This window comes from Gopherus flavomarginatus, chromosome 7 (assembly GCF_025201925.1).
Source record: "Gopherus flavomarginatus isolate rGopFla2 chromosome 7, rGopFla2.mat.asm, whole genome shotgun sequence".
Classification (NCBI taxonomy): Eukaryota; Metazoa; Chordata; order Testudines; family Testudinidae; genus Gopherus; species Gopherus flavomarginatus.
This window is the reverse complement of record NC_066623.1, coordinates 117,439,690-117,466,176: the sequence shown is the minus strand read 5'-3', so window position 1 is coordinate 117,466,176 and position 26,487 is coordinate 117,439,690. Positions and strand designations below refer to the sequence as shown.

General features: G+C 45.7%; 1 protein-coding gene across 2 annotated transcripts; it reads left to right on the top strand.

The window, feature by feature from the left end:
* Positions 1–70: 70 nt before the first annotated feature.
* On the top strand, positions 71–26,091 carry CFAP144 (cilia and flagella associated protein 144). Of its 2 annotated transcripts, XM_050961271.1 has the most exons (4): positions 80–289; positions 1,677–1,736; positions 23,325–23,428; positions 25,978–26,091. In XM_050961271.1, exons 1-4 carry the CDS (start codon positions 157–159, stop codon positions 26,089–26,091), a joined length of 411 nt encoding a protein of 136 aa, XP_050817228.1. In that variant the 5' UTR covers positions 80–156. The 2 variants fall into 2 exon arrangements, with proteins under 2 accessions (XP_050817229.1, XP_050817228.1); XM_050961272.1 differs by lacking the exons at positions 23,325–23,428; positions 25,978–26,091 and adding an exon at positions 15,314–15,763 and having other exon boundaries at positions 71–289.
* The last annotated feature ends 396 nt before the right edge of the window (positions 26,092–26,487 follow it).

Genomic DNA, 26,487 nt, shown 5'->3' with positions numbered 1-26,487 from the left:
AGGGGCGTGGTCTGAACCGCACCAATCAGCGAGTCCGCTTCGTCTGGCCAAGAACCTGGGGCGAATCGGCGTTGCCAGGAAACAAGAATAAAACAAACTTAATCGCTGAGAATCCGCAAGCTCTGCGTTCCCAGCTTGCCGGGAGCGGGGCCGGTCATGGCGGCGCGGAGCCGCGAGAAGGAGCCGCTCGACCTGGTGCATCAGAACCAGATTTTCTGCGAGACCGTCCGGAAGGAGCTGCGGTGCCAGAAACTGCACACGGAGTACGGGGTCAACCCCCTCAAACGGGGTAAGCCGGGGAGAAGGGGGCCTACCCCCTCATGAGGGAGTACAGATACTCTTTGAGAAGGGGGCCACCCCCTCAAACGGGGCGAGACGGGAGTGGGGGACGAGGGGGCCCATGGCAGAGGGAGTACAGGGTTGACTCCACCAAGTGGATCGGAGTCGGGGAGGGGCTAGTCTGCGAGACAGGGTTTGGTGACCATGGCAACTCAAACAGGAGAGACGGGTATGAAGTGGTGAAGCAGCCCACATGGCCAGTTTAAGATTGGGGTATATGGGGGCAGGTCTGGAACTAGCAGTGGTGGCCTGGGGTCACAACACTGGAGCATGATGGGATGGAGGCCCTAGCTGGAAGGTCCTCCCTGTTCACTGGTTTGGCTCCAGTTTCCTACCTTTCTATTCACAATCATGTGGCAACTACAGCAATTGTTGACATGCATAAGCAGCACCTGACTCTTGTGTTTGGGGAGGCTGGGCACAAGTGCTGAAAACTGCCTAGAAGTGTGTGTGGGGGGGGGTGCCTGGACTGTGGAGAGGGGCAAGCAGCATAGTGGAGTGGGGTGGGGGGTGAGCACAGGGCCTCAGAGTGAAGAGGCCGCCTAGGAGCGGGGCCTTGGGGCAACAGTGGGCAGGGCCATAGTCAGGCCACCAATGGCTCCCCCACTTCTCCAGAGCTTTCGGACGCAGAGCTCCAAAGGCAGTGGGCCACTGCTGCTCCAAAGAGAGGTGCGCTGCACCCAGCATTTCTTGCCCCGTTTGGGGAGGCTTAGTCTCGCCAAGCCTCTTATACCCACCACCCATGCTGACATGGGAAAGTAATGTTTGGATTTGTATGTGTGTTGGGGTTTAAATACTATTTAGCAGCTAGAAACAAGGAGGAACTAGCCCCATGTAGCCAGCCAGAACTCTGTGCTCTTCCAGCAAGTGCCCTGCAGGTCACAGTTTAGGAACCTGACATATCCTGGAATGGGTTACCTAGGGAGGTGGTGGAATCTCCTTCGTTAGAGGTTTTTAAGGTCGGGCTTGACAAAGTCCTGGCTGGGATGATTTAGTTGGGAATTGGTCCTGCTTTGAGCAGGGGGTTGGACTAGATGACCACCTGAGGTCCCTTCCAACCCTGATAGTCTATGATTCTATAACTCTGCTCTCTGGTCACAACCACCACCTAGTTCCAGGGTCCCGTGATGCCAAAGCTGATCCCCTTCAGTTCCCAGGAGCAATCAAGTGACTACATTAACAAGTGCTCCTTTTCCAATCTAGTCTCTCTTCTCCTCTTTAACAGCCTAAGTGAGCTGGCAGGACACAGGTTATGGGGAGCTAGTGCTTTACCTGAAACTGCCTGTAATATTGATTCCATAATAGCAACTCACCTGCATCATCACATTTCTCCCCAGTTCACACAATCACCAGGAAGCCAATGTCTTGGCATGATAATATAGAAGAGCCTGCAGATGGTAAGTAGCCTCTGAACAGCTGTTGAGATACTTAGATAAGGAAGTAATTATCAGATAAATGAGACAGAAATCATTTCCATGTTTAAAATAAAATAAAGCATGTATTTGAAATAAATTGAACTTTATTGGGCAGTTAAAAAAAAGACTCCTGAAAAGATTAGAAACACTGGAAATGCAAGGGGGTAGTACACAGGAACTATGAACAAGACAGAGTACCTATAACAGTTCTTATTTTCCAGCTGGATTAATTGGAAAGGATAATGTTGCATAACATGTTAGTGCCTTGAGGAGGTGGAGATGGGAAGAGTATACGACCCAGGGCCCCAGGACAAAGGAATTATCCAAGCAGTATAATAGCTCTTAATGTGTGGGCCTTTGGATATTTTACCACCAAATAGTTTAGAGCAGGAGTGGGAAAACTATGGCCCGTGGGCTACTTGCAGCCCGTCAGATATTTTTATCCAGTCCCTCCTGCTGGGGAGCAGGGTTGAGGGCTTGCCCCGCTTTGCCTGCCCAGTACACCCCAGCCCCTGACTCACAATTCCCTTGATGAGCACCATCTTCTGGCATGCAGAGCCACACTGCGCAGGTTCGACTTCACTGCATTGTTTCTGGGATCAGAATCGCCCACACACACAGCAGCGCACCCAATTCCCTCCTGGTCTCCTACAGCCCCACCCTCGTGGGCCTCGACCCCACCCAGGGGCTTCACTCATCCCACCTAGGGTGCCTCTGCCCGTGGTGGTGCCAAGTACAACTGCTTTGGTGTCACTGTCAGCAAGGCCCCTAGGAGTCCCCGGTACTACCTCTGTGGAGCCCTCCTCTCTCCACCTTAGTAACATCACTTATAGAGCCCTCCCTTGCTACATCCCATAGAGTCCCCCTCCCCTATTCATGGCCCGCCATACAATTTCCATACCCAGATGCGGCCCTCAGGCCAAAATGTTTGCCCACCCCTGGTTTAGAGCATGACATCTTGGTGAACTTTCTGATACACCTCTCTCCCTTTGAGGCTCAGCAGACATGAGACAGGTTTCACAACTTCCTTTATTTTTTTCCAAATAGTGCTGCCTTTGAGAAGTGTGAACTTCAGAGACTAAGGAGGGTGCTGCAGGGCCTTGAGTCAGCAGGGGGAAAGCACCAGCTGGGAAGGCCTGTGGAGAAGGCCAGTCTTTAGGCAAGTGGTGCTGGGAAAGCAGGATAGACCGTCAGAGAGGAGAGGCTGTGCCTAGCTTGGGACTGGGGTGAAATAAATTATTAAAGAGAGGAAGAGGAACTGGGCCCAGTTGAAACAGAGAGGATGACTTTGAAGTTTGAGTTTTCTATTGAAAGACTTTTTGCTGGATATAATAAATTGGATCTAAGAAGGGAGAATGTTTTGAATAGCCGGCCTCTGTCGACTTTTTTAAAGGGAGACCAAATTAAGGCAAAACTGAGGCAGGCCTCAGCAGAGCCACATTTGGCCAGGACAGGAGTACCTTTTGGCAGACTTGCTGACCTCAGACTTTCCACATGTACATATAAAACAGCTAACGATGGTACATAGATAGGAATGTTGCTAAGGTCAATATCAAGGTATAGCTTTAAAATGCCAGTCAAAGGAATTTGATGGGTATGTTGTATAACTTAATCAATGCTAAATAAATAGCATATGATTAGTCTGTCAAAGCTTATGCACAAGGGTACAGAATTAAGATGTTTATATGCAACTAGCTGCTATATCCTGACTTGATCGCTTAACTATGCACATGGTAATGTTTAACCTTTAAGGACTAATTGTTATTCATAGGTTCTAAGGCCAGAAGGGACCATTGTGATAATTTATTCTGAACTCCTGTATAATGCAGGGCAGTAATCGAGACATATGCCAAGATTTCCCCTTTTCGCAATTCTCCACCAAAATGTTACACTAATAGAATAAAAACCAGCAGGATCTTTTTAAAGGGGATAAGGCAGAATGCTGGGTTTATTGTAAATACAAAATAAACAGAATGCAAGCTATTCCATTGACTATACCTATTAAAACTTTCTATTTTATACTCACTCACACATACAAGTTCTGCAAAGTTATTATAGTTACCAGCCTAGAGGTTGCTTGTGCCAAGTTACTGGCCAGGTAGCCTGGACATGAAGGTGGAGCTGAGTCTGGTCTGATGCGCATCCAGTGTTCCTGGAGGGTGGTTGCAGAACCAGATTCAAAGTTCTTGGGTTCTGGGGTCTGTTCTTATCGGACTTTGTCCGCATGCAAGTTTATGGAGATTGCTTCATCATGCTGTTGCTACATTTGAAGTAATAATCAAGGAGCAGATGGCATCTCCATGACAACTCTATAACAGCTGGGTGTTATCTTGCTCTTTAATTCTTCGGCCCCTCCATCCTTGGGGCAGTTGGGTGGATTCCAATTTGCCCTGTGGGGTCATTCAGTTATTTCCACTTTGCGCATTTTTTGGCCAACCAATATCAAAGTTGTAACTTTTATGCTGGTGCATTTTACTCTTTTATTGTTTATTTAAACCATGCATCCATTTACATGCATTCTTTATTTTAACATTTTTTATTTATTTTTACTTTACCTTTTTTTTTTTTTAAAACACAACTTTTGGGGCATAACAGGTTTTAACAAGTCTGCTTAGCTCACTTACTACACAAAAAAAAAACATAAAATTTTAAATATGCTATTCCAAAAAGCAATTGTTTTTCCACAATGAACAATTCATCCTTATAAACTCCAAACAAAAACAAAAAAAGCATTTTAATTAACACAACCATAATATCTTAACTAAAAAGCATTTCTTTTTAATACTCAAGTCTAGCCTAAAACCCACCCAAAACTATACTATACCTATAATAGCCTTAATAAAACTCAATATAATCCAACACAGGTTACTCCCTAGAGCAGGGGTCGGCAACCTTTCAGAAGTGGTTTGCCGAGTCTTCATTTATTCACTCTAATTTAAGGTTTCGCGTGCCAGTCATACATTATAACATTTTTAGAAGGTCTCTTGCTATAAAAGTCTATAATATATAACTAAACTATTGTTGTATGTAAAGTAAATAAGGTTTTTTAAATGTATAAAAAGCTTCGTTTACAATTAAATTAAAATGCAGAGCCCCCTGGACCGGTGGCCAGGACCTGGGCAGTGTGAGTGCCACTGAAAATCAGCTCGCGTGCCATAGGTTGCCTTCCCCTGCCCTAGAGAATGCATTCCTCCCCCCAGCCCTTTGGGGGAGCAAAATTCAGAATATTAGACAGAGTAAGGCTCTCAATTTAAATTCAGGCTTAACATTCCTAAAGCTCAGGCCTGGTCTACACTACGTGTTTAAACCGAATTTAGCAGCGTTAAACCGATTTAACTCTGCATCCGTCCACACAACGAGGCCCTTTATATCGCTATAAAGGGCTCTTTAAACTGGTTTCTGTACTCCTCCCCAATGAGAGGAGTAGCGCTGAAATCGGTATTGCCATGTCAGATTAGGGTTAGTGTGGCCGCAAATCGACGGTATTGGCCTTCGGGCGGTATCCTACAGTGCACCATTGTGACCGTTCTGGAAAGTGATCTGAACGCAGATGCACTGGCCAGGTAGGCAGGAAAAGCCCTGCAAACTTTTGAATTTCATTTCCTGTTTGCCCAGCGTGGAGCTCTGATCAGCACGGGTGGCGATGCAGTCCCAAATCCAAAAAGAGCTCTAACATGGACTGTACGGGAGATACTGGATCTGATTGCTGTATGAGGAGACAAATCTGTTCTATCACAACTCCATTACAGAAGACAAAATGACAAAGCATTTGAAAAAATCTCCAGGCTATGATAGACAGAGGCCACAGCACAGTGCTGTGTGACAAGCGTAACGGAAAGCCAAAGAATCAAATGGATGCTCATGGAGGGAGGGAGGGGGTACTGAGGACTCCAGCTATCCCACAATCCCTGAAAAGCATTTGCATTCTTGGCTGAGCTCCCAATGCCTGTAGGGTCAAACACATTGTCTGGGTGGTTCAATTTACCCCCCATTCCCCCCGTGAAAGAAAAGGGAAAAAAATAATTTGACTTTTTTCAATGTCACCGTATGTCTACTGCATGCTGCTGGTAGACGCGGTGCTGCGGCACTCAACAGCAGCATCCTCTCCCCTCCCCTCTCCGGTGGCAGACGGTACAGTACAAAATGATAGTCATCCTTATCCTGTGAGTGCTCCTGGCTGGCCTCGGTGAGGTAAAAATAGGAATGACTCCCGGTCATTCCCGGCAGATGGTACAGAACGGCTGGTAACCATCTCCATCATAGCAACTGGGGGCTGAGCTCCACCAGCCCTTCCCCCGCGCCCCTTTCATGTCTAAAGAAAAGATTCTGTACTGCCTGGACTATCATAGCAGCGGGAGTGTGCCTCCCCCTCATTTAATCTTACTAAAAAGTCAGTGTTTCTTATTCCTACATTCTTTATTACTTCATCTCACAAATGGGGGGACACTGCAACGGTAGCCCAGGAGGGTTGATGGAGGAGGGAAGCAACAGGTGGGGTTGTTGCAGGGGCACCGCCTAGAATGGCATGCAGCTCATAATTTCTGCGGGATCTGACACAGAGCGGCTGTGCTCTCTGGTTCTCTAGTACACTTGCCCCATATTCTAGGCAGGGCTGACTCTATTTTTAGATAAAACATAAAGGAGGGAATGACCCGGGGAGTCATTCCCATTTTTGTCTTTGTGCCCCCAGCTGACCTCAGCGAAGGCCAGCCAGGAGCACCCATGACAGCAGCAGATGGTACAGAATGACAGATAACAGTCATCTCTTTGCCAATTTACAATGGCATGGTACAACAGGGATGGTAACCGTCTCCGCTACCTTGCAAAGGCAAATGAATGCTGCTGTGTAGCACTGCAGTACCGCCTCTGTCAGCAGCATCCAGTACACATACAGTGACAAAAGGCAAAACAGGCTCCATGGCTGCCGTGCTATGACGTCTGCCAGGGCAATCCTGGGAAAAAGGGCGCGAAATGATTGTCTGCCGTTGCTTTCACGGAGGAAGGAATGAGTGACGACATTTACCCAGAATCACCCGCAACCCTGTTTTTGCACGATTATGCATTGGGATCTCAACCCAGAATTCCAATGGGCGGGGGAGACTGCAGGAACTATGGGATAGCTACGGGATAGCTACCCACAGTGCAACGCTCTAGAAATCGACGCTAGCCTCGATACATGGACACATACCACCAAATTATTGTGCTTTGTGTGGCCGCGTGCACACGACTTTGTACAGTCTGTTTTACAAAACTGGTTTATGTAAAATCGGAATAATCCTGTAGTGTAGACGAACCCTCATACACTGAATGGATTATACTGCATATGGGCAGAGAGCACAAGAGTCTTCACAGCTAGCCACAACTCACAGGACCCATGTAACTTAAGGGCAAATGTTGTGGCCATTGAACTTGAGCAACACCCAGCCACTGTAAATCCAAATCCATCCTTGGGCAGATATCAGAAATAAAAACTTTTTGGGGGGGGAGGTAGGGGAGGAAGTTGTTTGGGAAGGAATGTAATGAAATTCAGAAGATGATCAAACTATTTTTGAAAAGACAACAAATTACGCAGCATATGCTTGGAGCAGAGGAGTGGGAAAGAATAGGGACTTGGAGCCCAACAGAGGAAAATGTGGATTAAAAGGAGGGGAATAAATGGCAACAGGCAGGAGGGGAAGGAAAGGGGTGTATATAAAGCAACTGGGAAGGGTGACATGGTGATAGGGCATGTGGGAGAAATTGAAGTAGGGAGCATCTGTTAGCCCTACATTCTCCCCTCCTGTGTGCATACTGGGGGCTGCAGGGGCAGTCCACATATCTTAGAGCTATTTGTTTCAGGTTGCATTCATCTCCATGGTACACTTTAGAAATTACACCCTCTTGTGCACGTTGTCATGCCACATAGACAAGCTCTGAGATGAATGGGCAACTTCACACTTCTCCAAGCCTCCTATGCCACAGGCAAGGTTGCCACTCCCAACAGATAAACTGCTATTCTCCACATTATACTGAGCTACTTTAAACAAATCATGTCTACCTTATTCAGGCTTACTTTCACAAGCTTCATGTGCCAACAATCCATCACCCATTTAAAAAAAAAATCCTTTTCTTCCTCAATTAGGGTTTTACATAACAACAGCCATACTGGATCAGACCAAAGGTCCATCCAGCCCAGTATCCTGTCTACTGACAGTGGCCAATGCCAGGTGCCCCAGAGGGTGTGACCCTAACAGGTAATGATCAAGTGATCTCTCTCCTGCCATCCCTCTCCACCCTCTGACAAACAGAGGCTAGAGACACCATTCCTTACCCCATCCTGGCTAATAGCCATTAATGGACTTAACCTTCATGAATTTATCCAGTTCTCTTTTAAATGCTATTAGTCCTAGCCTTCACAACCTCCTCAGGTAACGAGTTCCACAAGTTGACTGTGCGCTGTGTGAAGAACTTCCTTTTATTTGTTTTAAACCTTCTGCCTATTAATTTCATTTGGTGGCTCCTAGTTCTTATATTATGAGAACAAGTAAATAAACTCTTATTCACTTTCTCCACATTGCTCCCCTCCCACTCCCTCTCCAAACTCCCTTGCAAAACTCCCTGTTAGCAGCCCCTGGTCGCTTGTGCGCGGCTTTATAAAGCCCTGGCCTGAGTGAATGCCCGCCCACTGATTAAGGCTCAGCCAATTACTAGAGGCTTCGAGCTTTCAAACTTTCCTTTGAAACTCATGGCCTCCAACTGCCAGCCACAGCACATGGTCCTTCAAATAAACAAACAAACAGACTGACAAACACAAGCTCAGCACACAGCAAGTAACCCCCCAAACACAAACACACACACACACTACAGACAGTCACTTACCCCACAGATGCTGTATTTGCTCCTCCTTCACCTGGAGAACCCCCTTGAGAAACTCCCTGTTAGCAGCCCCTGTTCGCGAATAAGATGGAAAATATATTATTGCCCTTATATAAATCCATGGTACGCCCACATCTTGAATACTGTGCACAGACGTGGTCTCCTCACCTCAAAAAAGATATACTGGCATTAGAAAAAGTTCAGAAAAGGGCAACTAAAATGATTAGAGGTTTGGAATTGGTCCCATATGAGGAAAGATTAAAGAGGCTAGGAATTTTCAGCTTGGAAAAGGGGACACTAAGGGGGGATATGATAGAGGTATATAAAATCATGAGTGATGTTGAGAAAGTGGATAAGGAAAAGTTATTTACTTATTCCCATAATACAAGAACTAGGGGTCACCAAATGAAATTAATAGGTAGCAGGTTTAAAACAAATAAAAGGAAGTTCTTCTTCACACAGCGCACAGTCAGCTTGTGGAACTCCTTACCTGAGGAGGTTGTGAAGGCTGGGACTATAACAATGTTTAAAAGGGAACTGGATAAATTCATGGTGGCTAAGTCCATAAATGGCTATTAGCAGGAAGGGTAAAGAATGGTGTCCCTAGCCTCTGTTCATCAGAGGATGGAGATGGATGGCAGGAGAAAGATCATTTGATCATTCCTGTTAGCTTCATTCCCTCTGGGGCACCTGGCATTGGCCACTGTTGGTAGACAGGATACTGGGCTAGATGGACCTTTGGTCTGACCCAGTACAGCCGTTCTTATGTTATGTTCTTATTCTCTATCCCTTTTTTAATGATTCCTAACATTCTGTTTGTTTTTTTGACTGCTGCTGCACACTGCGTGGATATCTTCGGAGAACTATCCACAATGACTCCAAGATCTTTTTCGTGATTTGTAGTGGCTAAATTAGCCCCCATCATATTGTATGTATAGTTGGGGTTATTTTTTCCAATGTGCATTACTTAACATTTATCCACATTACATTTCATTTGCCATTTTGTTGCCCAATAACTTAGTTTTTTGAGCTCTTTTTGAAGTTCTTTACAGTCTGCTTTGGTCTTAACTATCTTGAGCAGTTTAGTATCATCTGCAAACTTTGCCACCTCACTGTTTACCCCCTCCTCCAGATCATTTATGAATAAATTGAATAGGATTGGTCCTAGGACTAACCTTTGGGGAACACCACTAGTTACCCCTCTCCATTCTGAAAATTTACCATTTATTCCTATCCTTTGTTCCCTGTCTTGTAACCAGTTCTCAATCCATGAAAGGACCTTCCCTCTTATCCCATGACAACTTAATTTACATAAGAGCCTTTGATGAGGGATCTTGTCAAAGGCTTTCTGGAAATCTACGTACACTATGTCCACTGAATCCCCCTTGTCCACATTTGACTTCTTTAAAGAACTCTAATAGATTAGTAAGACATGATTTCCTTTTACAGAAACCATGTTGACTTCTGCTCAACAATTTATGTTCTATGTGTTACTGTTGTTTCAACTGATTTGCCCAGTACTGACATTAGACTTATTGGCCTGTAATTACCAGGATCACCTCTAGAAACCTTTTTAAATATTGGCGTTACATTAGCTATCTTCCAGTTGTTGGGTACAGAAGCCAATTTAAAAGGATAGGTTACAAACCATAGTTAATAGTTCCACAATTTCACATTTGAGTTCTTGCAGAACTCTTGGGTGAATGCCATCTGGTCCCAATGACTTGTTACTGTTAAGTTTATCAGTTAACTCCAAAACCTTCTCTAGTGACACTTCAATCTGTGACAGTTCCTCAGATTTGTCACCTACAAAGGATGGCTCAGGTTTGGGAGTCTCCCTAACATCCTCTGCCATGAAGACTGAAGCAAAGAATTCATTTAGTTTCTCCACAATGACTTCATCATCTTTAAGTGCTCCTTCTGTATCCTGATCGTACAGGGGCCCCAGTGGTCATTTAGCACGCTTCCTGATTCTGATGTCCTTAAACATTATTATCTTTTGAGTTTTTGGCTAGCTGTTCTTCAAACTCCTTTTTGGCATTTCTTACTACACTTTTAAACTTAATTTGGCAGTGTCATAAACAGATAAGTAAGAGTTAATAGAACAGAAGTACTTCATATCTCTTTTGCCTGTAAAGGGTTAACAAGATCAGTGAGCCTGTCTGTCACCTGACCAGAGGACCAATCAGGGGACAGGATACTTTCAAATCTTGAGGGAGGGAAGTTTTTGTGTGTGCTGTTAGTGTTTGGTGGTTGTTCTCTCTGGGTTCTGAGAGTGACCAGACGTGCAACCAGGTTTCTCTCCAATCTCTTTGATACAGTCTCTTATATGTCCAGAATAGTGAGTACTAGGTAGATAAGGTGAGTTAGGCCTATATTTGTTTTCTTTATTTGCAAATGTGTATTTGGCTGGAAGGAGTTCAAATTTGTATTTTGCTGAAAGGATTTTAATTTGTACTTGTATACTTAGGCTGGGAGGGTATTCCCAGTGTCTATAGCTGAAAGACCCTGTAACATATTCCATCTTAAATTTACAAAGATAATTTTTTAATGTTTTTTCTTTCTTTAATTAAAAGCTTTTCTTGTTTAAGAACCTGATTTTTTTTTTTTTTATTCTGGTGAGACCCCAGGGGACTGGGTCTGGATCCACCAAGGAATTGGTGGGGAGAAAGGAGGGAAGGGGGAGAGAGAGGTTAATTTTCTCTCTGTGTTAGGATTACTTTCTCTCTCAGGGAGAGGGAGAGAGAAGGAGGGGGGGAAGGTGAATTTTCCTCTCTGTTTTGAGATTCAAGGAGTTTGAATCACAGTAATCTTCCAGGGTAACCCAGGGAGGGGAAGCCTGGGAGAGGCAATGGTGAGGGAAAGGGTTTACTTTCCTTGTGTTAAGATCCAGAGGGTCTGGGTCTTGGGGGTCCCCGGGCAAGGTTTTGGGGGGACCAGAGTTTATCAGGCACTCTAAGTCCTGGTTGGTGGCAGCACTACAAGTACTAAGCTGGTAATTAAGCTTAGAGGAATTCATGCTGGTACCCCATCTTTTGGATGCTAAGGTTCAGAGTGGGGATTTATACCATGATATGGCGTGCAGCGTGTGGGATGGATGGATAGATGGATAGATACATAGAAGTCAAAAAGCCAGTGAGGTTTTTATTTTTCTCCCTGCTAGCTATCTGCAGGCAGACTGGAGGTTTGGGTTTAGAAGCAAAAGCCAGTAGGATTTTTTCTCTCTCTTTCCCTGCTAGCTGTGTGTAAAGCAGGCTAGAGGAGATTGCTTTTAAAACAAAGGTCTGCAAGTTTTTTTTTGGTCTCTCCCTTCTGAGTACTCTGAAGGCAGATGCACTAGGGTTTAACAAGGATCTTTGTTAAACAAAGGGACTCCAGTTGTGAGTCACCATACACCAGCAAAACACATTTGCAAATGAATGGGTTTTTTTCTTTCTAACTCTGTCGGGAATAGTTAGGTAGAAGGAGTTAAAAAAAAAAGAGAGACTCTGTTGCTAAGCAACCCAAAGAAGGCAACAGAAAAGCAGCATTTCAGGCAGTAAACACCAGAGGGCACCCCAACACAAGAAAGCAGAAACCATGACTACCAAGGACACCCTGAAACAGGAACTGGCAAAACTGGAGGCAGAGGAACAAATCAAAGACACAGACCACAAGCGAGACATGGAAAAGAAACAAAAAGAACTAGAAATAAAACAAAGAGAGATGGAACTGAGAGAAAAAGAAAGAGAGGCTGCCCACAGGAGAGAGCTGGAGATAAAAGAAAAAGAGAGGGAAAGAGAGAAGGAAGAGAGGGAAAGAGAAAGAAAGCATGAACTGGAATTAGCATGGGCTAAACAGAATAACACAGCCAACCCTAACAACCCTTCTCCAGTTATTGTTCCACATCCCAAGAAATTTCCCACCTACAAGGCAGGTGATGACACTGAGGCCTTCCTAGAAAATTTTGAAAGGACCTGCCATGGGTACAGCATCTCTGAAGACCAGTACATGATAGAGCTGAGGCCACTGCTCAGTGGACCCCTAGCAGAGGTGGCGGCTGAAATGCCTAAGGAGAACATTAACGATTATAAACTTTTTCAAACCAAGGCCAGAATCAGAATGGGGCTAACACCTGAGCATGCCCGTCGGAGGTTCAGAGCCCTAAGGTGGAAACCACATGTGTCATTCACCCGACGCACCTACCACATTGGAAAGAATTATAATACCTAGATATCAGGAGCCAGTGTTAAATCTCTGGACGACATGCATCTCCTAATACAATTGGAGCAGTTCTTAGAGGGTGTTCCGGAGGAAATAGAAAGGTACATCCTAGATGGGAAGCCCAAAACTGTCACCGAGGTGGGGGAGGTTGGAGCCAGATGGGTGGAAGTGGCAGAAAAGAAAAAAGCTACTATCAAGGGGAGCGAATATCACAGGGGTCACACTGACAATAAACCCTATACCTGAGGGCAACCCAAGACCCCACCTACAACCCAAGGAAAGCCGCCGACGCCCTATTCTGTCACCTCACCAATCTCCAGTAACCCACCTCGGCCCAGTGACCAGTCAGCTGGGCGATGCTTTAAGTGTAATGAACTGGGACATATAAAGGCCAACTGCCCCAAGAACCTCAACCAAGTGCAGTTCATTACACCACCATCACACCAAAGATCCCCAGGCCCAGATGCCTCTCAAATACCCTCGGAGCGAAGGGAAATTTTGAGAGTGGGCGGAAAGAAGGTTGTCGCGTGGAGAGACACGGGGGCACAAGTGTCAGCTATCCACCAATCCTTAGTGGACCCCAAATTCATCAAACAAAGGCCAAAGTGACAATTTACCCTTTCATGTCACAAGCTGTAGACTTACCTACAGCTGAACTGCCTGTTCAGTACAAAGGCTGGTCAGGAATGTGGACTTTTGCAGTCTATGACATTTATCCCATCCCTAGGCTACTGGGGGAAGACTTGGCCAACCACGTAAAGTGGGCCAAGAGGGTGGGAATGGTTACACGCAGCCAAGCCAGGCAAGCTTCCAGACCCATCCCTGTTCCTGAACCATCCACAGAGGCCCCGTCTGTGTTAGCAGAGACCCACAGAGGTAGTGGACCCGGATCCCCTGCCTACAACTACAACAGCCACAGTACCTCCAGTCCCAGACCCGGACCTGGAAACGCAACCAGCACCAGAACCATTGCCAGCACTGATGCCAGCGCTTGCAAACACATCTTCAACCCCAACGCCAGAGAGCGCCAGCGAGCCTGAACTGGCAGAAGCAGCAGACAACCATACCCAAGAGGCTCAGCCAGAGCCTGAAATACCACCTGGTGCACCAGCGGAGAGCAGTTCACCAGCCATGAAAACAACCCCATCCCCTACATTGCTTCCCGAAGGACCAAGCCCAAGTCCACAGTCTAAGGAAGAACTGGTGTCTCCAGTCTCCAGGAAACAGTTCCAGACTGAGCAGGAAGCAGATGACAGCCTTAGAAAGCTTGGGCGGCGGCACGGAGCACCCCACCGCCTCTCAGCTCTTCTAACTGATCCCAGTTTGTTATAGAACAAGGGCTTTTATATAAGAAGACTCTTTCTGGTGGACACCGGGAAGACTGGCATCCACAAAAACAGTTGGGGGTTCCAACTAAATACTGGGGGAAGCTCTTAAGCTTAGCCCATGATCATCCCAGTGGCCATGCTGGGGTGAACAGAACCAAAGACCGGTTGGGGAAGTCCTTCCACTGGGAGGGGATGGGCAAGGATGTTGCCAAGTATGTCCGGTCTTGTGAGGTGTGCCAAAAAGTGGGAAAGCCCCAAGACCAGGTCAAGGCCCCTCTCCAGCCACTCCCCATAATTGAGGTCCCATTTCAGCGAGTAGCTGTGGATATTCTGGGTCCTTTCCCAAAAAAGACACCCAGAGGAAAGCAGTACATACTGACTTTCGTGGACTTTGCTACCTGATGGCCGGAAGAAGTAGCTCTAGGCAACACCAGGGCTAAAACTGTGTGCCAGGCCCTAACAGACATTTTTGCTGAGGTAGGTTGGCCCTCCGACATCCTTACGGATTCAGGGACTAATTTCCTGGCCGGGACCATGAAAGAACTGTGGGAGACTCATGGGGTGAATCACTTGGTTGCCACCCCGTACCACCATCAAACCAATGGCCTGGTGGAAAGGTTTAATGGAACTTTGGGGGCCATGATATGTAAATTCGTCAATGAACACTCCAATGACTGGGACCTAGTGTTGCAGCAGTTGATCTTTGCCTACAGGGCTGTACCACATCCCAGTTTAGGGTTTTCACCGTTTGAGCTTGTGTATGGCCACGAGGTTAAAGGGCCATTACAGCTGGTGAAGCAGCAATGGGAGGAGTTTACACCCTCTCTAGGAACTAACATCCTGGACTTCGTAAGCAACCTACAAAACACCCTCCAATACTCTTTAGCCCTCGCTAAAGAAAACCTAAGGGATGCTCAAAAAGAGCAAAAGGCCTGGTATGATAGACATACCAGAGAGCGTTCCTTCAAGGTAGGAGACCAAGTTATGGTCTTTAAGGCGCAACAGGCCCATAAAATGGAAGCATCATGGGAAGGGCATTCACGGTCCAAGAGCGCCTGGGAGCTGTTAACTACCTCACAGCATTTCCCAATTCCTCCCTAAAGCCCAGAGTGTACTACGTTAATTCTCTCAAGCCCTTTTATTCCAGAGACTTACAGGTTTGTCAGTTTACAGCCCAGGGAGGAGATGACGCTGAGTGGTCTGACGGTGTCTACGATGAAGGGAAAAGTGACGGTGGTGTGGAAAAGGTGAACCTCTCCACAACCTGGGAATGTCTGCAGCAGCAACAGATCAAGGAGTTAATGCACTCTCCCGTGAAAGTTTCCCAGAATCAACTGGCTAAAAATTGTCCTTACAATGTGAAGAATCTTGTAGTTTTACATAATTAGTAGTATAGGTAAAGGTATGTGTTTATTAATCTGATTATTCTAAGTTCTAGGGAAAAAATCGCTGCCAGCGTGGTCCCACACTGTCAGCGATTTGGGGGGTGTGTCATAAAGAGATAAGTAAGAGTTAATAGAACAGAAGTACTTCATATCTCTTTTGCCTGTAAAGGATTAACAAGCTCAGTGAGCCTGGCTGTCACCTGACCAGAGGACCAATCAGGGGATAGGATACTTTCAAATCTTGAGGGAGGGAAGTTTGTGTGTGCTGTTAGTGTTTGGTGGTTGTTCTCTCTGGGTTCTGAGAGTGACCAGACGTGCAGCCAGGTTTCTCTCCAATCTCTTTGATACAGTCTCTTATATGTCCAGACTAGTGAGTACTAGGTAGATAAGGTGAGTTAGGCCTATATTTGTTTTCTTTATTTGCAAATGTGTATTTGGCTGGAAGGAGTTCAAATTTGTATTTTGCTGAAAGGATTTTAATTTGTACTTGTATACTTAGGCTGGGAGGGTATTCCCAGTGTCTATAGCTGAAAGACCCTGTAACATATTCCATCTTAAATTTACAAAGATAATTTTTACTGTTCTTTCTTTCTTTAATTAAAAGCTTTTCTTAAGAACCCGATTGTTTTTTTTGTTATTCTGGTGAGACCCCAGGGGACTGGGTCTGGATCCACCAGGGAATTGGTGGGGAGAAAGGAGGGAAGGGGGAGAGAGAGGTTAATTTTCTCTCTGTGTTAGGATTACTTTCTCTCTCAGGGAGAGTCTGGGAGTGGGAGAGAGAAGGGTTGGGGGGGAAGGTGAATTTTCCTCTCTGTTTTGAGATTCAAGAGGTTTGAATCACAGTAATCTTCCAGGGTAACCCAGGGAGGGGAAGCCTGGGAGAGGCAACGGTGAGGGAAAGGGTTTACTTTCCTTGTGTTAAGATCCAGAGGGTCTGGGTCTTGGGGATCCCCGGGCAAGGTTTTGGGGGAACCAGAGTGTACCAGGCACTGGAATTCCTGGTTGGTGGCAGCGCTACAAGTACTAAGCTGGTAATTAAGCTTAGAGGAATTCATGCTGGTACCCCATCTTTTGGACGCTAAGGTTCAGAATGGGGATTTATACCGTGACAGGCAGTGTTTATGCTCCTTTCTGTTTACCTCACTAGGATCTGACTTCCACTTTTTAAAAGATGCCTTTTTCTCTCTCACTGCTTCTGATTGTTAAGCCACAGTGGCTCTTTTTTAGTTCTTTTACAGTGTTTTTTAAATTTGGGGGATATATTTAAGTTGGGCCTCTACTATGGTGTCTTTAAAAAGCGCCCATGCAGTTTGCAGGGATTTCATTTTAGTCACTGTACCATTTAAATTTCTGTTTAACTCCCTCCCTCATTTTTGCATAGTGCCCCTTTTTTAAATTAAATGCCACAGTGTTGAGCTGTTGAGATGTTCTTCCCACCACAGGGATGTTAAATGTTATTATATTATGGTCACAATTTCCAAGCGGTCCTGTTATTATTACCTCTTGGACCAGATCCTGTGCTTCACTCAGGACTAAATTGAGAATTGCCTCTCCTCTTGTGGGTTCCTGTACCAGGTGCTCCAAGAAGCAGTCATTTAAGGTACCGAGAAATTTTGTCTCTGCATTTCGTCCTGAGGTGACATGTACCCAGTCAATATGGGGATAATTGAAATCCCCCACTATTATTGAGTTCTTTATTTTGATGGCCTAATTTCCCTTAGCATTTCATTGTCACCGTCACTGTCCTGGTCAGATGGTCGATAATAGATCCCTACTGTTGTATTATTAGCGCACGGAATTACTATCCATAGAGATTCTAAGGAACATGTGGCTTCATTTAAGATTTTTAGTTCATTTGATTCTACATTTTCTTTCAGATATAGTGCCCACACTACCTGTTCTGTCCTTCTGATGTATTTTGTACCCCAGAATGATTGTGTCCCATTGATTGTCCCCACTCCACCAGGTTTCTGTGATGCCTATTATATCAATATCCTCCTTTATCACAAGGCACTCTAGTTCACCCATCTTATTATTTAGACTTCTAGCATTTGTGTACAAGCACTTTAAAAGCTTGTCACTGTTTATTTGTCTGCTCTTTTCTGATGTCATGGGACCTGACCAACGTTAATCTGCTCAAGAGAAACCTTTTCCTAATCAATGAGTTCTTTTTGTGCTTCATCTAATTCCAGATGCACTTCAAAGTTATTAGACAGACATTCAAAAGCTTCTTTCACAGACAGCTATTTTCCACCTTCCCCAGGTTAGAGACACCCTCTCCCTGGCCATAGCAAACCTAGTTAAACACAGACAACTGCTCAGAGTCAAACAGCATACCAACATCGTTATAAACTGGACTTCCAAGATGATGCTGTTTTGTGATTATTTAAAAAAAAAAAAAAGACCAAGAAAAAGTCTGGCAGTTTCTTGTTGCATCCGATGCACCCTCTCCTCAGCCTGCATGGTTCTCTCTGCAGCTTGTTTCTCTTGCATTTGAAGATATGCCATTCTTTGTTCGTGTTCAGACTTCAGCTTGTTTTTCTGATCACTGGCCATTAACAGATTTTTCAGTTCTTGCTCTGGGGCCTTTTTCTTAGAAGACAACTACCTCTGTAAGTACGATTCTTCAAGGGGTTTTCTGTCCAGTTCTTCTTATGATTGTTGCTCAGTCATTGTAACTGATTTTTAACCCTTAAACTCTCCAATATCAAAATGTATTTTTGACAAGCACCTGGTTCTGATACAAAAACCCAATTAACCTGCGGTAATGTGTATCCTAGCCAGACTATGCCACTGTGACAGGAGTCCCAGGGTGCCACACTGAAGTTACTCAGTTAGGGTAAACTGCACAGAATGGGGCAGACAATCCCCATAGCTGGTGGATAGTCCAATACTTAGATTCACCAAGACAGCACAAAACAACTTCTATAATACCCTACTGGTTACCCAGAAGCCAATACAGTTCCCTTAAAGCAACCCAGCCTCAAGCCTCCCCCAGACACCCAAATCAAATATACCTTTCTGTACCTCGACAGCTGGCTCATCAAGGGCACATCTCAAGTGCAAGTGAAGATGGACGTCACCCTCATCCAGTTGACCTTCCATGTGTTGGGCCTTAAAATTGTGTGCAGAAGTAAACACTGATACCATTTGTAGTAGGAAGAGAGCCCGAGACATAAGCCCTTGTATAAGACAAGACCTGCTCACAGAACCTGGCAAGAACACAGCTAATATTGCAAAAATACACATTCCTAACAACTGCTTAGTTCAGAGCATTCATGCAAACACATCCCGATATCAAGTGGTACCAGAACATCCCAATATCAAGGATGATACAAAAACATTCCCTAAAAGATAAGGTCAGGATAACAGTATAACTTGTTTATATCAGGGTATAAAGATGTATCTCAGAAGGAGTATCTTTGACCAGCTTAGCGGGCAGTGGAAAGTCCCACCACTCACTCAACTGCATCCATTGTCACTGGCATACATAGAATATCAGGGTTGGAAGGGACCTCAGGAGATCATCTAGTCCAATCCCCTGCCCAAAGCAGGACTAATTCCCAGACAGATTTTTGCTCCAGATCCCTAAATGGCCCTCAAGGATTGAACTCACAACCATAGGTTTAGTAGGCAAATGCTCAAACCACTGAGCTATCCCTCCCCCACATCTTAGTATCCTCGTGGCTTAGTATAATTCCCAATTCTGAACCTTAGCGTCCAAAATATGGGTACTAGCATGGATTCCCCTAAGCTTAATTACCAGCTTAGATCTGATAGGCCGCCACCAACCAGGACTTAGAGTGCCTGATAAACTCTGGTCTCCCCCAAAACCTTCCCTGGGGACCCCCAAGACCCAAATTCCTTGAGTCTCACAACAAACCATTTCTCTTCCCCCTCCTCCCCTCCATGTGTTCCCTCCCTGGGCTCCTGGAGAGAGATACAGATTCAAGCTCCGTGAATCTAAACAAAGGGGTTCCCCCTTCTCCTTTCTTCCTCCCAGATCTTTCCCGCCCTGGGTACACTAGGAGATCACCGTGATTCAAACTTCTTGAATCACAACACAGAGAAATCAGGTCTCCTGGAGAGAGAGACAGATTCACGCTCCGTGAATCTAAAACAGAGAGATTCCACCCTTCCCCTCCCTGTTAAGTACAGACTCAATTCCCTTGAGCCTCAACAAGGGGAAAAAAAAATCAGACAGGTCTTAAAAGCAAAACTTTTAATAAAAAGAAAGAAAAAAGTAAAAAGGTCTATCTCTGCAATTTAGATGGTAAAAAGTTACAGGGTCTGTCAGCTTAAGAAATTGGAGAAATAGTCTCCTCCAATAGAAATACAATTTAAAATACTTCCAGCCAAATACACATTTGCACATAAAGGAAAACAAATAAAAAGACTATACCGTCTTTCTACCTTTATACTTACAAAATTGGAATAGAAGATTAGAGAGCCTGTAGGTACGTGTGGTCACTCTCAGAGCCCAGAGAGAACAAAGCAAAACCCAAAACTACAAACAAAGGCTTCCCTCCACCGAGATTTGAAAGTATCTTGTTTCCTGATTGTTCCTCTGGTCAGGTTTTTTTTTTTTTTTTGGTTCCTTGTTTGTTAACCCTTTACAGGTAAAAGAGACATTAACCCTTAACTATCTGTTTATGACACCTCATAGAGTCTGCTAGGTGCTATTACTGTGCTTCATTGACAATAAACCTGGCTGGGTGCCTTCGTACCTTAATGGATCTTGTGGTCATTGGGTGGTTCACTCAAGGTTGCTGTGCCAACTGTCTGTGCAGAGCTGCGAGAACAAACACACACAGAGCCAAATATCTAACCACACTATTCAGAGAACAGAATTCATCGGGGTGGTCCTCGACTCTCAGCTAGCAAAAGCCTTTCTTCTGGAAGATCGCTTTCAGGCAATCTTGGAGTTAATATGCTGCATGCAAGCTCACCTGGTCATGACGGTCAGGCTTTGCTTGAGCTTTCCTGGCCACATGGCTTCGTGTACACATGTGGTTTGTCATGTGAGGCTGAGACTCAGACCTCTCAAAGCCTGGCTGGCTATGGTGTATTTCCCCTCCAGGCACCACCTAGATAGGGCTATCAAGGTGCCTCCTTATATCCTCAGCTCCCTGTCATGGTGGCTGGATCACCTAGTAATCTGCAGGGGGATTCCCTTCACAAAACCCCAGCCATCAGCAAACCTGGTCTTGGATGCCTCAGCACTGGGCTGGGGAGCCCACCTGGAGATGCTCAGGACCCAAGGTCGCTGGTCTGCAGAGGAGTTATCACTTCACATCAATGTCAGAGAACTCAGGACAGACCATCTAGCATGCCAGGTGTTCTTGCCTCACATTCCGAATATGACAGTTTAAATTCTCATGGACAATAAATCAGCCATGTACTACATCAACGTTGAGGGACCCATTCTCTCCCCACTCCCATGTTGGGAGACAGTCTCTCTATGGGAGTTCTGCATTGTGCACTCGATCGAGATCGAGGCTTCATACCTGCCAGGGGTGCAGAACCAGCTTGTGGACTGCCTCAGCAGGTCCTCCTTCACTTACCTCTATGCCCAGATGATGATTTTTCTCACATAGATTTGTTCGCAACACATTCCAACAGAAAAAGCCAGCAGTTCTGCTTCCTGAGGGGTCACAGCCCAGCTCCATGACGGATGCCTTCCTGATTAAATGGTTGCATTACCTATTCTACGCCTTTCTGCCCATCCCGCTGATTCACAATTTGCTGATAAAGATCAAGCAGGATTGGGCTCGGGTTATCTTAATAGCTTCAGCTTGGCCTAGGTAGCACTGGTAAACACCTTGCTTGTTCATCTCTCCCTTGAGACCCCCCTCAAGCTCTCTCTGTACCCATACCTGATCTTGCAAGACCATGGTTGGCTGCTCCACCCAAATCTCAGCTCTCTGAGGCCTGAAATCTGCGTGGCTGAACCCCAATGAACAGGCTTGTTTGAAGCAGGTCCGCAAAAGTCTCCTGGGCAAAAGGAAACCTTCCATGAGTACAGCTTACTGTGAAAACGGGAAGCAGTTCTCTCTCTGGTCATCCAGATGTGGAGTCCCGCTGATGCAATCTTTGCTTAAGTAATCTAAGATAAATCTCCTATCTTTGAAAGAACAGGGCCTGGCCCTTTCCTCTATAAAGGTCCAGTTGGCAGCCATTTCAGCATTCCATCCAAAAGTCAACAAAAGGTTGGTGTTCTCCCTCGAAATGGTAGTCCGCTTCCTCAAAGGTCTGGAGAGGACATTCCCTCAGATGAAGGAACCTCTCCCCCCATGGGACTTGAATCTTGTCCTCTTGAAAGTGACGTGGCCACCGTTTGAGGCACTCACGGTGCATTCTCTACTACATCTTTTGTGGAAAACAGCCTTTCTGATGGTGATTACTTTGGCCAGGAGGGTGTCAGGGATGTGAGCCCTTATGGCAGAGCTCCCATATAGTTTTCTTTATGGACAAGGTACAGCTTCAGCCGTACCCAAAATTTCTCCCAAAGGCTGCGTCCCAATTCCACTACAACCAACCAATCTTTCTGCTGGTCTTTTATCCTAAACCTCATACAAGTAAGGAAGAACAATGCCTGCATTCCTTGGATATAAGACATGCTCTGGCATTTTATATTGAAAAGGACCAGACCAACTTCAGCTCTTCATAGTAATAGCTGATGGGAAGCCCTGTCATTCTATCTCTGCCCAAAAGGATCTCATCTTGGATCACATCTTGCATACGAATGTGCTATGACCTCGTGGGCATTTCCTGTCCACCAAATAACTGTCTGCTCCATGAGGTCTCAGGCCTCTTCGGCAGCCTTCCTAGCACAGGACTCATTCCAGGAGATATGTAGAACAGCAACCTGGTCCTCAGTGCACACGTTCTTCACACATTATGACCTCTCCTGTCATTTGTGAGTTTGCAAATATTATTGCCAGCAGCTCCAAGATTTCTTCAGCTAATTCCTTCAGCAGCCTGGGGTGAACAGCATCAGGCCCCGCTGACTTGAATTCATTTAAATTAGTCAGAAGATCTGACATGTTCTTTACTTATCCCGATCTGCATCCCTTCCCCTTTGTCATCTATGGTTACTTCACTAGTTTTCTGGTCACGTTATTTTTTGTGAGAAGAATTAAGCCCCACTTTAAAGGTAAGTTTTGCACTTTTCAGTCACTAGTGCCATCTCCAGGAGGCCAGCCTTGATGACCTCTTGAGGTCCCTTCCAGCCCCACATTTCTATGATTCTATAACTGCATATGCACATGCCTTTACACAGAGTGAGAACAGCCTGGGGAAAAAGGCACTGACATACAGGGTCTGTAAGTTTACAAACAGACAAAAATTAATAGAAATAGGAACTAGTTTCCTGAAGTCACAGATCAGGAAATAGGAACTGGAATAGTAAGGGACTAGGTTACAAGCAAGTAACCTAAGCAATGTCAATTGGCAGGATAGGGAGGGGTGGCTGGCAGCAGACAGAGAGTGAGGATAGTGGGCTGTTGTACAGGAGACAAGGATGACAGAATTAGCAGGATGTACGGGTAAGTTTGACAAAAACAGTAGATATATCATGACACCTCACAGGGTCATTCAAAGAAGCGCAGAAACAGAGAGCTGACTTCACTGTTGGCCTCTTGTCTATTTCTTTTAGAGCAGAAGCTCCTCAGGATAAGGTTCAAATCTTCCCTTATGTCATGCACACTGTCAGCACTTAATTATTTGATCTAGTTCCTTTATTCTGGTTTACAGGACACTGTCCTCCCCAATACTTTTTTCCCCCCCTAATCCAACAGCCAAGTTTCTGAATCTTATTCACCATGCCGCACTGGAGCCAACCAGGAAATACACAGAGCCACAGACAGAGAGCCAGGAAATTGGCTGGAACACCACTCCCTTGGTGAGTAGGATCTCTAAACACTATCTAGAGTATAAAAAGGAGCAGCTCAACGTAGGCCTTTGAGCTCATTTCTCTGGTTGAGGAATAAACCCAGAACAAACTTGAAACAAATACAGGCAAGTCCTATTTAAGCGGGGGTTCCGTTCCGCGGTTATTGCGTAAAGCAAAAACTGCGTATAGTCAAAATTATATCCCCAAGCCCTTTAAACCCCGCCTGCAGCTCCGGCAGCCGGGGGGGGGCATTTAAAGGGCTCCACCGGGCCCCCTCCCTGCCGCCGGAGTTGCAGATGGGATTTAAAGGGCTCCACCAGGCTTCCTGCTGCAGTGGGGAGCCCAGAGAAGCCCTTTAAATCCCGCCCGCAGCTTCGGCAGCCAGGCTGGGGCTGGCATTTAAAGGGCCCGGAGCTCCATGGTGGCTTGAGCCTCGGGCCCTTTAGTTTGCCACAGGGGCTACCAGCCACCTCTGCAGCTGGGAGCCCCCTGGGTGATTTAAAGGCCCTGGGACTCCCAGCCACAGCTGGTGCCCCAGGACCTTTAAATCTTGAGGCCACGCCCCCCCCCACTCTGGCCATATGCGTAAAGTTGAAATCACGCATGTTAAATGTGCGTAAGTTGGGAAAGACCTGTATAACCAATGGAACAAAAAAGGGTGTGGGAAACAGGAATGGTTGGGAAAGAGCTGAGGTGCTATTGGATAGCAAACTGAACATTAAATTTTAGTAGAACATGATGTAGTATACAGCCCTACTCAGAGGTGCAAACTTTCCGAGTTCCACGTGTGAGTGCGTGCGCAGACACACACACACACACACACACACACTCTCTCAACTGCTGCTCCACCTCAGGCTCTGCCCCCACTCCACCCTTTCCCCCAAGCCTACACCCCACCCCTTCCTGCCCCTGCTCTTCCTCCCTCTGCCCCCAGTGCCTCCTGCACGCTGCTGAACAGCTGATCGCTGTGGGCAGCAGGCACTGGGAGGGAGAGGGAGGAGCTGAGGTGAGAGGGCTGTGGGGGGAGGAGTTGATCCACGGGGCTGCTAGTGGATGCTGAGCACCCACTATTTTTTTCCATGAGTGCTCCATCCCAAAAGCACCCACGGAGTCTCGCCTATGGCCCAACCTGCATAGGCATTGCGGAGTACAGAGGTGAAGTGATAGTCTCCCTCTCTCAATCTGCTAAAACCATATCCAGAATATTTGCATTCAGTTCTGATAACATCAATATCATATGCTACAAATGTTTAAGTAAATGTGGTATGACTATACCCTTTAGGTAGGTGGGAAGAAAGAACCAGGAAACTACTAATAAACCTGAGGTGTATCCCAGTCAGAATATATATAGTCTGATTTATGATAGGCATCAAACATGGAAATACTTGAGGAGAAAAGATGTGAACTCTGACACATGGGTTTATTAAACACGGATCACGTCTGACAAACTAATAGCAGTAATCATGACTGATCCAGCACAGGCTTCCGAGGTTCCATTAAAGCAAAGAAGTGCCTGAGGAATTCTGGTAAATTTCTTCTTGGAAACCAATTAGTTGAGGGAACATAAAACTGATGTAGTTGTCAAGTATCAGAGGGGTAGCTGTGTTAGTCTGGATCTGTAAAAGCAACAAAGAGTCCTGTGGCACCTTATAGACTAACAGACATATTGGAGCATGAGCTTTCATTGCTGAATACCAGGCATCCGATGAAGTGGGTATTCACCCACGAAAGCTCATGCTCCAATACGTCTGTTAGTCTATAAGGTGCCACAGGACTCTTTGCTGATATAATTGTATTTGTTTCAAGGTAGAGACAGGGATTGCCACAGGTCAATTTCTTAGAGCTTCCTCTACTCAGAGAGGAAAAGAGCAGATAGGCAGTCAATGGGGTAGAGTAGAGGGCTTTAGTCTTTAAAAAATTAGCTAGTTTCTAGATGGATAACACCTGCAAACAAGCTATCTCTAAGGGGGTAACTAATGCAGCTAAGGGGTGAGGGATCCCATGCCTGCACCAAACAACTATTAACTAGTTCCAGCTCCAGAAATGTTAATGCTATGGTGCATCTCAGATGAGTCAGAGTTACTGGTGACAATGCCTGAGCTAGAAAGAGCCCAGCTTGACTTTCAAGTGGTTGATTGAAGTTGCAGGACCAGCAGCAATGGGTGAGGGAAAATAAATGCATCTAGAATTGAGCACATCTAAAATGGAGTTAGAGACAAACCTAGGAGCTCTCAGTACCATTTTTACAGAATCACTTTGGAAGTGCAGTTACCAAAAGACAAATGAAGTTTACTTTTTATGAGCACCTGGGTACTGTAGTAATCCAACAGTGAAGATCTGACAGACCAATGGCCGGTATGGTAAATCCTATCTATTGCTTTTACCTTAGTGGTGATCAGCCAATAACCTGAAATAAGAGATTCAGTTACCTTGTTAATCATATAGTCATCTAGTCATGCAGCAGTGAATTGCAGCAACTGACTCCTTGCATCCTTCATCTCAAAGAAAACATCTCCTGGAGATGCTCCTCACCACTTTGACCATTTTCTCTTCCACAGATTAGTGTGGCCCGCACTGACCGCAGACTGTACTTCCCATGCCGGAACAGTGAGATCACCAAGTACATGGCTGCCATGTGGCGCCTGAAGGAGCAGAGTGAGAACATGCAGTAGGGTGGTAGTAGCAACATTGCTTTGCTAGGCAGAGTTGTGTGGTGTTGGAGTTTCTAAACAATGTTGCCACCTCCTCATTGCCATGGGTAGCCCTGTAGATTTCTGAGCAAGGGAGGAGGAATCTCCAGCTGGGCCATACCTCCTGGAAGCTGACAGCTGTTACAGAAATAAACCCATGTGAAAGTTCTGCTTTTGTCTCTTACTGCTCACGTCCAAGTGGATGTGCTAACAACCTGTGAAAGACTCTACCCTTTTGACAGGCTCCAGGCTTGTGACTGTAGCAAAGCCAGTATTTACCAAGTCTGACCTGAAGGTTAAATTCCCCACTTTTACCAAAGGCAGCTGTGGAAAGAGCCATGGTGATCCTCCAAACCCAGTCACAATGAGGGACAGATT